The 14,507-nt window shown below is 45.2% G+C and overlaps 1 protein-coding gene across 1 annotated transcript in view; it reads left to right on the plus strand.

The window, feature by feature from the left end:
- LOC139263073 (serine/threonine-protein kinase 32A-like) overlaps window positions 1-14,507 on the plus strand; it is a 439,178-nt gene that overhangs the window by 353,379 nt on the left and 71,292 nt on the right. Inside the window, 2 exon segments of the mRNA XM_070878611.1 lie at window positions 5,253-5,356; window positions 6,163-6,279. Of these exon segments, the coding sequence (XP_070734712.1) occupies window positions 5,253-5,356; window positions 6,163-6,279 (221 nt within the window).

Consider the following 14,507-nt stretch of genomic DNA (forward strand, 5'->3'; position numbering starts at 1 on the left):
AACAGCAGCATTTCCCATCACTTCCAGGTCTTCACTGGAACACTACATCTGTTCTTCAGCGCACCATAAGTCCAAGTGAATTTGTGCCCAACGCCACTGAGCTTCAAAGAGTGATAACAGACACGGTTGCCTCTCAGGACAGTGTCGATGAAGTGCCGTCCTTCTGGCCCCCTCTAGTGGCAGCATAAAAAGGAGCTTCAGGCCAAGACTTGGAACCCATGGCAGTCACAAGAGAGAAGCAGCTGGAGGCAGGTTCTGCAAGGACATCAGCATTGTTGAGATGAATGTGAGTCTCCTCAGTCCTTGAAGGCTCCAGCAGAAATGTCTCGGCCACTCACCCCTCGACATTCTGTTGCACAGGGAGCACTATGTAGTAAAAGATTGGAGCTTCAAGTTAGTAAGGAAATACTAAGTTTTACTATGTTTCAGGTGCTATATAGTTGCAAGTTGTTGGTATTAGGCAGAAGGGGTAGGCACAATGGTAAAGAGTGGTTGAAATTGCAGATTTGTGTTCTGACTGGTTAACCTGTAAGATTGAATTTAATAAATGTGGCCATTTGAGGCCTAGCACCAGGAAATTAATTGGAACTACTACAGTGTTGCTAATAACCCAAAGCTTCACTATAGTCCTTCCAACTACCCAGTCTGGCCTACATCACACCTAGTATCACATGATGTGGTTGACTCCTAATTCTGTCAGGGTAATGGGCAATAATTACTGCCGAACCAGTGTTGCCCACATCCAAGAAAAAATAAAGAATGTGTTTCTTGAGTAACATTTATTTAAAGTTGCTGTTTATTTTGTGTTGCCTCCTCTCTCTCTCTCTCTCCCCCTCTCTTGCGCTGCACGCAATGCTGCAGACACCACTTCTCCCTTCTATGCAGACTCCTCACAATATGGTGATGGAGGGCTAGTTTCTTCTTCCTATTCTTCATCCTCATCTGCTTTGTAAATTGCAAAGTGATGCATTATGTAAAACGCTAACAATCACCGAGGCATATGAAAGCATGGGCCTTACACTTAACATCTGTAAGACAAAGGTCCTCCACCAGCCTGTCCTCGCCGCACAGCACTGCCCCCCCAGTCATCAAGATCCACGGCATGGTCCTCGACAACGTGGACCATTTCCCATACTTCGGGAGCCTCTTATCAACAAAGTAGACATTGATGCAGAGATTCAACACCGCCTCCAATGCATCAGTGCAGCCTTCAGCCTCCTGAGGAAAAGAGTGTTCGAAGACCAAGCCCTCAAATCTACCACCATGCTCATGGTCTACAGGGCTGTAGTAATACCCGCCCTCCTGTATGGCTCAGAGGCATGGACGATGTACAGAAAACACCTCAAGTCGCTGGAGATATATCACCAGCGATGTCTCCGCAAGATCCTGAAAATCTCCTGGGAGGGCAGGTGGAGGGTAGTGCAGTTGATGTTGTGTATATGAACTTTCAAAAGGTGGTTGATAAAATAATAATATAATAGACCGGTTAGCAAAATTGAAGCCCATGGGATTAAAGGGGCAGTGGCTGTGTGGAGATAAAATTGGCTTAAGGTACACGAAGCAGACAGTAGTGGTGAGTGGTTGTTTTTTAGACGGGAAGGAAATGTACAGTGGTGTCCCCAGGGGTCAGTATTGGGACCACTGATCTTTTTAATATCTCAGTGACCTAGACTTGGATATAGAGGGCATAATTTCAAAGTTTGCAGATGACACGAAACTCGAAAATATAATAAACAGTGAGGAGGATAGTAACACACTTCAGGAGAACAATAGACAGGCTGGTGAAATGGGTTGCCACGTGGCAGATGAAATTAAACACAGAGAAGTGCGAAGTGATTCATTTTGGTATGAAGAATGAGGAAAGACAATATAAACTAAAGGATACAATTTTAAAGGGGGTGCAGGAACAGAGGAACATGGGGGTGTATGAAAACAACTCTTTGAAGATGGCAGGACAAGTTGAGAAATCGGTTAAAAAGGCATACGGGATCGTCGGCTTTATAAATAGAGGCATGGGGGCCGAAATTGGTGAAGGGCAAGGGCCACCTAAGTGCTGCCCAAAGGATCGCCGATGGCCGCAGAGATACCTGATGGTGCTTTTGGCAGGAGCTTCGGCAAAAAGTCCTTTGAAAGGGTGCCCGGCGGCAAAAGAGGGACTTACGCCGTCAATCTGGGTGGCAGGTCTCATTCTCGGTGGCGAAGGCTCTTGCCGCCCAAGTGCCGCTGAGGATGGAGTCGGGCCCAGGGAGGGTCGAACAGCTAGAAATAAAAATCATTTAAAAAAACATTGGAACACCTTCAGGGGACCCCATCCAGGTAAGTCGCTGTAAAGAAACAAATTTTAAAATGTTTACTAACCTTTTCTTGCAGGTCTTCATACCTACCGTCGGGATAGACCAGCCTCCTCGCAGCGGTCCTTCCCCGTTCTGGTGCCGACTCCCACCCACACCAACCTGGCATCTCGGCGGGCAGGAGGCCACCTGCACTACTTGGCCGGCCACACGTCAGTGGGCGGTTCCCGGCAGTTCTCCTCTCCCGTCCGCTCCAGCCCAAGTGCAAACTGGCACAGGGCGGAACCCGAGGAGGAATGTCAGCGGCTCTCGGCAGCAATGGGTGGTAAGGCCATCAATTTTGGCCCCATGGAATACAAAAGGAAGGAACTTATGCTCAACCTCTATAAAACACTGGTTAGATCCCAGCTAGAGTATTATGGCCAATTCTGGGCACCACACTTTAGGAAGGATGTCAAGGCCTTAGAGAGGGTGCAGAGGAGATTAACTCGAATGGTACCAGGGATGAGGGACTTCACTTACATGGAGAGACTGGAGAAACTGGGGTTGGTCTCCTTAGAGCAGAGAAGGTTAAGGGTGATTTAAAGTGATGAAGGGTTTTGATAGAGCAAATAAGGAGAAATTGTTTCCACTGGCAAAGGGTTGGTAACCAGAGGATGCAGATTTAAGGTAATTGGCAAAAGAACCAGAGGCGACATGAGGAAAGAAATGCTTACGCAGTGAGTTGTAATGATCTGGAATGCACTGTCTGAAAGGATGGTGGAAGCAGATTCAATAATAATTTTCAAAAGGGAATTGGATAAATACTTGAAGTAGCAACATTTGCAGAGTTATGTGGAAAGGGCAGGAGAGTGGATTCATTGGATAGCTCTTTCACAGAGCCAGCACAGTCACAATGGGCCGAATGGCCTCCTTCTGTGCTGTATCGTTCATTATTCTATGGACTCCTAAGACCCTTGCCAGGCTGCATTGCAGGGCATCACCAGATTTGTTAAGGGAGCTGAAACGAGCCTTCAATATCCCTATCGTCTGCTGAATAACAATACTATTTGTTCCAAGTTGCTCCTTCTGTGTGTGGATGCCTTATAACAGTCATCAGCCATGACAATAGGAGATATCATTGGCTCATCATTGTTGACTGACAAAGTGAGAAAGTGTCAATAAGGCATCAGGAGGATCGAAGACACATCCATCCTTCTGACCTCCTCTGGCTAGGGGGCATTGTCATATATGTTACGTGATTGGCACCAAACACTACTTGCATGTTATTGAAATGGAAGCTCTTCTGATTGATGAGCTTTAGGGGTTTTCCTAGGGGGCTACCAGGTCTATGACTGCAGCCAATGGCACCCTGTACTTGTGGGAACCCAGCTAGTTCAGTTGAGGACTTTATCTATTTGTTTAGAAGAGTTGATTGAAAATTGTTAAATTTAGAAATCTGCCTGAATGAAACATTCCATTTATGCGATGGTGCACAGCTGCTTGATTTGTGAGAAACATCACCTCAGGTTTCCTGGAAGGAAGCAATAGCAAAAGATGCAATGCAGTGGTCACTTTAGTAGCCACAGATAATGATTGGCTCCTTGGTGATGTAGGCTGCAAGGCTTTGACTAGCAGCCAGCATAATTCCCCAGTACCCTCTGGAGGGGAAGGGTGACTGGCTACTGCATTGACAGGCTGGGAGGATAGGTGATTTGGACGTTTATGGTATGTCACACTCTCGTCTCATCAAAATTTGCCTCTTTCACACCCTCGTCATCCTTCTCTTCAAAACAAAGAAACACAGATATTCTCTGTTATATATGCAAACTATAGATATACTTTCTGTGTTGTCACTGTATAGATGCATAAGATGGAAACTTGTTTACCTGATGTACTATCAATAAGGTTTACACTGTGTATATACTATTCTGGCACCACTAGAGGGTGCAACTGGTGGAGACTGGGGTTTCCTGACCTGGCGGCAGGAGCTGTATAAAAGGGTAGCCACCATGCGACTGCCATACTCTGGAGTTACAAGGTCCCTACAGTTTGAGTACAACACATTGCCTCGTGGAGTCATTCATGAGTGCATTACAGACATAACAAAGGGTTAAAGATCTTCTGATTTTCTCACTATAATTCACAGGAGAACAGGAACGTCAAAAGAAATCACTGTCCTACTTTTTGAGAAAGCTGCAAGTTAGTAGTGCATTCTCGGACAACAAGCTGCCTCTGGGTCACCGACATGCTCTTCTTAAAGCCACTTATGTAGTGGCGCTGTTTCCTAGGGGGCGGAGGCAGGTGTAAAGGCAGAAACTGAACAAAATGGTGGAGGTTCAAAGAGCTCAGCCACCCGCAGATATTTACACGCAGTGGGGCAGATTCTGGCTGAGTGGCCAAGTTGACTGACGGGTCCCTGGGAGGAAACTAAAGGCGGACCTTTTTGTGAGGTGGTGTTGCGGCAGAACACACCACTGCTCTGTGCTTCCTAACTTACTGCCACAAAACAACCAAGAAAATGCAGAGATTTTAATGAGAAAATTCCAAGTTGACGCATTATTTGAACTTTTGTTACTGGGCAGATGGACTGCAATGGCCTTTTCCAGCCTCGTATGGTGTCACCGATAGCAACCCCTCAAAGATTAATCCAGGAATAGTTGTGATCATGTGATCTACCCCTTCTCCCCTGAGTAGGGAAGAGCAGATGTTGGAAACTCCTGGGAACTTTTCAGACCAGCTATGGAGCAGCTATTCTGGCTGGAAGTGTAAAGTGATCAAAAGAGTCTGTATTTACACTGCTGCCAGTTTGTATTTTTCTTCAATCTTTCTCTCTGAAAATGTTCTCCAGACTGGGAGAATCTTCACACAGGACATGGGGGGAAAGCCATGCTTATTTTCTACCTGCGCTAATGAACAAAGAGTATTCATTGTAATGAAATGCTACAATATTAATTGTACTTTTTTATTCTCTTCCCCCAGCTCCAGAAATATTTCACCCATTTGTAAATGGATGTACTGGCTATCTCTTTGCTGTGGACTGGTGGTCTCTCGGAATCACAGCCTACGAGCTCCTCAAAGGACAGGTACACGTGCCCAAGGCTCTCATTCAGTGCACTCATACAAACACCTTGTCCTACACAATCTGTCACTGAGTCTAAGGATCAGACTGCATTATCATTTTTTTCCCTTGCTAATTTTCACCCCATCCCTTCCCTCCCCTCCCCAAGGAACTGTTTCCTTGCTGGCTATGGTTCTAAATCTGCCATTTGCTGCCTGGTGATTTTATTCAAATATGAGCCGTGACTACAAGCGTCAGCGGGCTATTTGCGTTTCATGGCCTCTACCTTGGCTGACATCAGCGAGTAGTGTTCCCCCCCCAGGGATTGGACTCGAGACCTCAGGGTTTCAGTTGCCTCCGAGTAAGCCCACTCATCCACTGGGGAACCCTGCAGATGCAAAAATATCGACCATTTCCGCAACCTTATCTTCCTAAAATTGGTGGCTCGTGCTGGGGTCCTGGTGTATGGACACTGGCAGCACTTGGTACCTTGCCCAAACAGCCAAGACAGTGGGAGTCAGCAGACTTATTGACTGTGTGTGGGGTGGGGGGAGGGCTATGGTCTAATCCCACACCCCATGGTGCATTAACCTACTGAGCCAACATAAAGCTCTTCTTTACTATTTTAGTCAAACAGACCCCTTTACTTTCCTTTTTACTTTTCTCATTTTTTTTAACTATAAAATTGAATTTAAATTCAAAAGATAATGAAATAATTATATTGACTTAGAAATGATGTTGCTATTTAAACAATGAAAGCAAACCTTCGGAAGATGGCTGCCTCTGATATTTAGCGATATATAAACAGACAAGATTTATATCCTTTTGCAGAGACCGTATGAAATCCGTTCCAGCACTTCTGTTAACGAGGCCCTTCACATGTTCAACTCTGTCAGCATAAACTACCCCTCTACCTGGTCCAGTGGATTGGTGGCGCTGCTTCAGAAGGTAAGGGCAGCTTCAGCACTGAATGTAGGGTTGCCAAGAGCTAATTGGATGTATACCAGTCGATTTCATCACCTGACCTCACGGCCCCTCAACCACCCTGACCCCACACTCCCACCATTGATCCTTGTGGCGTGTCACCATCCTATGTCAATTGGAAAGTGCACAGGCGTTTTGTTACCCGATTGTCAGTCAAACAGCCTTTTTAACCCATCACCAATATTTTTATAACTAACAACTGAAAGTCTCCAAAGAAAATGAAAAAAAAAACAGGTAATTTTTTTTAACGCCCTTAAGATTTTCCACCCAGGTTGCTGACAGCAGTGTCCAGGAGATGAAATCCTGGAGACTCCAGGAGCATCCCGGAGGGTTGGCAAGTGGAGTGATACCCGTACAATAGGAAGAGTTCAGAGATCTGAAAACTCTGGCTGAGGATGGGCTGCTACCCTCTGTGGTGGGAGGTATGGATAACCACCGTGATCCAGATCTCCTTTGTGTAGGTTACCTGCAGGTCTTCCAATAAGCCATCATTCTGATACTTGCAGAGTTTTCCTTTGTTTATTTTCTCTTGTATCCATCTTTAATAGTTACCTTTGAGTGCGAAGAAAATGATAACTTTTTTCTGTCTCTCTGCAATTTTTTCCCCTCCTCTCCCTGCTTGTTTCAAATGGTGCCATGGGATCTTTAATATCCAACTAAAAAGGAAGATTGTGGGGTATGGGATTTATACCATTGTTTGTTCATTTTTCTCTGTTGAATTTGAATACATAGAAAAATATTGGGCCGGATTTTGCAGTCTGTGGCGAATGAACAACGCCAGTCATTCATTAAACTTGCCCTTGCCTGGGGACATTTTAATGGTATCTTGCACTGGAAGTTGCTGTCAGCCAACCACCCAAACAGTAAAGCACCCTCTACAGAGCATCTGAAACCTGTGTGAACAGGGCAAGCGACTGTGCATCTCCTTAACCAAGCAAATTGAAGAATCTTTAATGAGCAGCACCAAGTCTAAACCAGGAAGTATCAGTTAGAATAGTGAATGTGAAAGCAGCGGACCCGAGTGGGAGCGGCGGCAGCAACATAAAGAATGGGAACAGAGCGGGCCCAGGATACAGTGGGCCTGAGCGGGGGAGGGGAGGGCCCAGGACACAGTGGGCCTGAGCGGGCCCAGGACACAGTGGGCCTGAGCGGGTGACGGGAGGGCCCAGGAAACAGTGGGCCTGAGCAGGAGCAGAGAGGGCCCAGGACACAATGGGCCTGAGCGGGTGAGGGGAGGGCCCAGGACACAGTGGGCCTGAGCGGGTGATGGGGGGGGAGTGAGGAGAGGGCCCGGGACACAGCGGACCTGAGCGGGTGGTGGGGTGGGGGGGGAGTGAGGAGAGGGCCCGGGACTGAGCGGGTGGTGGGGTGGGGGGGGGGAGTGAGGAGAGGGCCCGGGACTGAGCGGGTGGTGGGGGAGTGAGGAGAGGGCCCGGGACACAGCGGACCTGAGCGGGTGATGGGGGGGAATGAGGAGCGGGCCTGAGCAGGGATTTAAAAAGACAAAAAAAATGAGTGACGTCACAGGACAGCAGGTAGGTGATTGGTTTGTGAGTACTACAGGTTATTTTAAAACTAAGACCTGGGGAGCTATAACTATTACGTTTTTAAATAGTAACTTTACTTGATAAACGTATTCATTAATATAGCTACAAATAATTGTTTGATTAAAAATGTAACTGGTTAAATAAGCAAATAAATGAAGAAGTCTAGAGATGACAGCTACGTGTCAGGACTGTAGTATTTGGGAATTTGTGGACAGCGAGACAGTCCTAGATTCCCACCTCTGCAGTAAGTGTCTCTGCCATCGGTCACTCCGGCTGAGTCATTGAGCTGGAGTGCGAGTTAGAGACATAAGGGACGGGGAGGAGTTTCTGGGTAGTTTTACCCAGAATACAGTCACACCCCAGAGCAAAGCACAGGTTGAGGAAAGGGAGGGTGTGACTGTTAGGGAGCTGGGTAGTGGGGATTTAGGAGAGGTTGAGGAGGAGGTCACGCAGCTACGATGTACTCGCTACCTGTGAGGACAAGGAGAAAGACTGCAGGGAGGAGAGGAACAAGGCTCAGAAGGCTGTCCGTGGGGGGGGAGGTGGGGGGAGGGAAGAGCAGAATAGAAATGTGGTAGTGATGGGGAATTCTATAATTAGTGTCCTCTGCAGCCAAGAACGAGAATCCCGAATGGTGTGTTGTCACGGTAAGGGATTTCTCAAGGCGGTTGGATAGGAATTTGAAATGGGAGGGGGTAAATCCAGTTTTTGTGGTCCACATTGTAACAAACGACATAGGTAGGAACATGGAGGAGGTCCTGCTGAAACAGTATCAAGAGTTGGAGCAAAATTAAAAAGCAGGAACTTGATGGTAATAATCTCTGGATTATTGCTCGAACCACTTGCAAATTGGCAGAGAAACAGTCAGAGCAGGAGAATTAACACGTGGCTAAATGTCTGGTATGGGAAAGAGGGGTTCCTTTTCATGGGACACTGGCACCAGTTCTGGGACAGAAAGGAGCTGTACCGAGGGGACATGCTCCACCTGAACTGGGATGGGACCCGTGTCCTAGCAGAAAGGGTAAATAGGGAGGTGGCAAAGGCTAGTAAGAAGGGGGAAGGGATCTACAAGAAATTAAAACAGCCTAAATATAAACAAAACAGGAAAGGACAGCATAGGAAAGATTAAAGTAATGGAGAACATTGATGGCCAGAGAATAAATAGAGTTATAGAACAGGAGTTTTAAAAGATGGTTAAAAATAAAATGAGAGGAAATCCTATTAAAAATGAGTTAATCTACCTATAGAGCAATGCACATCTTCTCTGTAATAAAACAGGGGAGCTGGAGGCAATTATGCGTTGTGAGGAACCGGACAGAATAGAGATTACTGAGACATGGCTACAGAAAAATCAGGACTGGGAATTAAACATTGCAGGGTATAACATATCTAGAAAAGATAGAGAGGGAAAAAGGGGAGGTGGAGTAGCTTTACTTTTTAAGGATAACATAATGGCAGTAGAAAAAAGTGACACCGCTATCAGCAAGACAAAAATAGATTCCATACGGATAGAGATAAAAGATAATAAAGGACCAATCACTAATAGGTGGAGTCTACAGACCACCTAACACTGGAAGGGAGTTGGAGGAAGAAATATGCAGACAAATTAGGAAAATGAGTATAAAACATAGAATAATAATCATGGGGATTTCAACTACCCTGATATTAACTGGACAGAAGAGATAGGTAAAGGGGATAAGGGAATGGAGTACCTATTATGTGCATGGATTACTTTCTAACCCGATATGTAAAAAGCCCAACAAGGGAGGATTCGCTATTGGATCTAGTAATGGGGAATGAACCAGAGCAGATATGAGAAGTTAAAATAGGGGAACATCTAGGCAATAGTGACCATAATATAATTTGCTTTATGATAAAAATGAGAAAGACATAAGCATAACAAAGACCAGGATAATAGATTTGAGTAAAGTTGATTTTGAGGGGCTGAGAATAGAAGTTGGGAAAATAAAATTGACAATAATATTGGCAAATAGTGACATAGAACACTAATGGGAAACATTTAAAATATTATTCAACAGAGTACAGGAAAAATATATTCCAATAAAAACAAGAACAAACTAAACACTAATGAGACACCGTGAAAGAATAAAGCCACAAGGGAAAAATTGAGGGTAAGGAAAGAGGCATACATTAAGTACCTAGACAAGTGGGGAGAGCGAGATAAGGGAGAATATGAAGAGATTAGGAGAGAAGTCAAATAAACAATAAGGAAAGCAAAGAGAAAATATGAAATTAAATTATCAAGGAACATAAAACAAAGTGGTAAAATATTTTACAGGCACGCAAATAAAAAAGGAAGGTTGTGATGGGAATAGGGCCACTGAGAGATGGACAGGATAATACCACAGGCAATGATAGAGAGATGGTAGAGATATTAAATAATGTATCATTATCATTGTGCCATTGCCATCTCATTCTTGCCCATCATTCCTTTTGCCTCTTAAATCTCTTCTGCCTTCCACCCTATCACAGACCTTCCCTTTTGTTCTTTCCTTCCCTCCCCCTTTCAGTGCCCCTGAACTTCCTTAAAAATCTGTTCCATCTCAAAATTTTCTAGTTCTGACGAAGGGTCATTGACCCGAAACTCTGTTTCTCTCCACTGACCTGACCTGTTGAGATTTCCAGCATTTTCTATTTTTATTTCAGATTCTAACATCAGCAGTATTTTGCTTTTATATTAAATAATGACTTTGCTTCAGTATTTATCAGGGATGATGAGATTAGTAATGAGATAATTGCATTTAAAATAAAACGAGGAGATATATTAAATAAACTAATGAAACTCAAAGAGGATAAAAACCCCTGGTCTAGACAGATTACATCCGTGCATTTTAAAAGAATCTAGGGAAGAGACATTACTACGCATATTTAGGAATTTGTTAGAAAAGGGTGTAGTGCCAGAGGACAGGTGGATAGCTATCGTAATACCTAAATTTAAGAAGGGAGATGGAACATGCCCACGGAATTATAAAAAAATGAAATCCCAACTAAAGGAGAAAATGGAAGAATATCTAGACACCAAAAATATAATAATAATTAGTCAACATGGATTTCAAAAGAGGAAGTCTTGCTTGACCAACCTAATAGAATTTTTTGAAGAGGTAACAGAGAGTAGACAAGGGTAATGCAGTAGATGTAATTTATCTAGATTTTCAAAAGGTCTTCGCTAAGGTACCACATAATAGACTAATGAATGTCAGAGAATGCAGAGTCAGGGGACAAGCAGAATGGATAGCTAGCTGGCTTCAAGACAGAAAGCAGAGAGTAGGGGTAAAGGGGTGCTATTCACAGTGGCAGAAGGTGGGCAGTGGTGTTTCACAAGAATCAGTGCTGGGACCACTGTTGTTCACAATTTGTATTAACAATTTAGACTTTGGAATCAAAAACACAATTTCTAAATTTGTGGATGACACCAAATTGGGGGGAGTGTCAATACTGAGGAGGACTGCAACAAATTATAGGAGGACATGAATAAACGTGCAGAATGGGGATATAATTGGCAAATGAAGTTCAACACAGATAGATGTATTACATTTTGGTAAAATAAATAGGGAGTTCACATATTACTTGGAAAATAAGAATCTATATGAGGTAGAGGAGCAAAGGGATCTCAGAGTATAAATACACAAATCAGTAAATGTAGCGACACAGGTTAGCAAGGCAATAAGAAAAGCAAACCAAGCACTAGAGGTATAGAATTGAAAAGTAGTGAAGTCATGCTAAACTTGTATCGAACCTTGGTTAGATCACATTTGGAGTACTGCGAACAATTCTATTTGCTATATTGTAACATGGCACTGGAGAGGGTGCAGAGAAGATTTGCAAGGATGATACCAGAAATGCAAGGGTATACCTATCAGGAAAGGATGAACAGGTTGAGTCTCTTTTCTCTTGAAAAAAGAAACCGGAGGGGTGACCTAATAGAGGTCTTTAAAACCATGAAAGGTTTTGGTAGAGTAAATACGGAGAGAGTGTTTCCACTTGTGGGGAGGAGCAAAACTAGAGGCCATCAATATAAGATAGTCACCAAGAAATCAAATCTGGAATTCAGAAGAAAGTGGAACTCGCTACCACAGGGAGTGGTTGAAGTGAATAGTATGGATACATTTTAAGGGGAGGCTAGACAAGCATATGAGGCAGAAGGGAATAGAGGGTTATGCTGATAGATTTAGATGAAGAAAGCCGGGAGGAGGCTCAAGTGGAGCATAAACGCAGTCATGGACTAGTGGGGCTGAATGGCCTGTTTCTGTGCCGTATATGCTATGTAATCCTATGTACAGAAATCAAAATAGAGGGAAAGAAAAATTGGATTAAGAGCAAGAGCTAAAAGAGACTGAAAGAAAAAGTAAAAAAAATGTAAATTTTTAATTCTTTTAAATCCACAACAATAATTAAAAGGTGAAGGAATGAGACTCTACATTTGTTTAAGTTAATTTCCAGTGACAGAGAGGTTGTTTGACAGTAATTAAGATTTACCACACCGTTAAAAGGCTACTTACACTGGAATAAATAATCCCTAACTTTTTCCGTGAGCTTAGTGAGTATGATGATGATGATCAGGTAAGTACAGCAACTTCATGACGTTCCCTGTCTTTCGATGGCAAGTCTCTCCGCGAGATACTGCTATCACACAGCTTCTGGAGGAGCAGGGCATCTCGGACAGTAACGTCCTGATTTATGTATTTAACTGCACATGTGCGATTGCTGGAAGTTGCTGTCTGACTTATACGTTAAGAACACTGTTAGTCTCACTGTTAATTTTGCCGCAGAATCCATCCCGTTTTGTCAACATCGATCTGTTCGTCGTCACCAGATAAATGGAGGGAAGGAAGACCATTCGGCCCATCTTAGCTTAACTATCCAGTAAAACCGAGCAACTCTTATGACAGCATCCAATTGTCTGTTAAATTGCTTCAAGATGTAGGGGCCGAAATTCAGGGTCCCGATAAGGCCCGTTACCGCAGGTTTGCGGCGGCCATACAGCAGAATCGACTGGCCCCCGCAACCATATTCAGCGCGGGAGATTTTGGGCGGTGTCCACTTCTGCTCCAAATCGCCGACTTCTGCTGCGGTGTGGGTCCTGTGGCCGTGATGATGTCATTAGAGCGCGCACCGCTGTCGCGTGGCCACTCCACCCATATTCACTATAAAAACCCAGCTTTTTGCCCAACAGTTCCCCCGACAGCTTTTTAGGTTGGTGCACTTTGTGGGGCTGCTGTAGACCGCCAGAGGAGGAGAACGGAGAGTTTGTGCGATCGGGTATTTGTGGTCCAAACATTTTCAGATTGCTCTGCAGAGTTTTGCTAAGCCTGCAGCGGACTTTACAGAACTTTTTGTAAGTGTAGAAAACTTTTTGACTCTCACTGATTAGTCGTGGCCTGTGGGCCTCATTCTCTGTCACACACAGGGCTGCTTGTGAGGGTCGAGCCTTCAGACAGAATGGGTGCAGTGTTGGCAGGGCAACGCCTTGTGAGAGGCAGGGCGGCACGCAGGAGTAGGCGGTGCCCTCAGCAATGGGTGTTGAGGCAACAGGCAAGAGAGGCAGCAGCCATGGCTGCCCAACAGAGAGAAGGACCTGCAGAAGGCCGCAGACCTCCACGTAGAGAGGGTGGCCAGGAGGGAGATGGCGTGAGGAGGAGGGTCAGATACGCTGACCCACCGCACCATATACTGGGCCAGGAGCCTTGCCAGCAGCAGCCTGCAGAGGCTGAGAACATCAGTAGGAACAGGGAGAAGGCGATCAGCCAGGTGCCATTGGAAGGGCCCAGCACAGACCTGAGGGAAGGAGGCCCTGCTATCAAAGGGTCCACAGACATCAGTTTTCATTCCTGGAGCTCAGTGATGAGCAATGTCTGCGGAGGCTCAGATTTAGAAAGGAGATTCTGAGGGAGGTGTGCAATGTCCTGTGGCAAGATCTGCAGCCTCGGACAAGGCTCAGGATAGCTCTCAACTTTTATGCAACGGGCTCGTTCCAGTCTGCCACTGCAGACATATCAAACATCTCCCAATTCTCTGCCCATCACGCCATCTGGCAGGTGACCGATGCTCTGTATAAGAGAAGAGCCCAATATATCTCCTTCTCCATGACCAGGGAGAAGTAGGTGGAGCGGCAGGCCGGATTTGTCCGGATTGCAGTTCCCCAGGGTGCAAGTTTGGCCTGCAAAACAGAATGGTTGGTGAGTGCCATTGTGATGACGCATCAGAAAGGAGCGCACAAGTGTATCCCTGACATGCAGCTGTAACTGTGAGATGAGAGGGAGCCTCCAATGCGCAAACCCACACACACATATATATATATATATATATAGAGGCTGCTTCAGTGACTATACAGTGAAGATGGGAAATAAGAGAAGGAGATGCAAGGTCAGCAGTTGGTGGAACAGGTACTGACTTTCATCAGACGCTTGATATCGTTCATCCATTTTCTGCACTGTGTGGCGATGTGGTTATGAATGGAGGTCCTGGAGATCTCCACAGCAATCTCGCCGCCCCCCCCCTACATTTGTAAACACCTCGCGAGTGGGCCTCCCCGCGTCTGGGTAAAGGACTCGCCTCCCCTCCACACCCTGCATCAGGGTCTCCAGCTCAGCGTTGAAAAATCGTGTTGTCCTTCTTGGTCCAACA

The sequence above is a fragment of the Pristiophorus japonicus genome, chromosome 4, assembly GCF_044704955.1.
Source record: "Pristiophorus japonicus isolate sPriJap1 chromosome 4, sPriJap1.hap1, whole genome shotgun sequence".
Classification (NCBI taxonomy): domain Eukaryota; kingdom Metazoa; phylum Chordata; class Chondrichthyes; family Pristiophoridae; genus Pristiophorus; species Pristiophorus japonicus.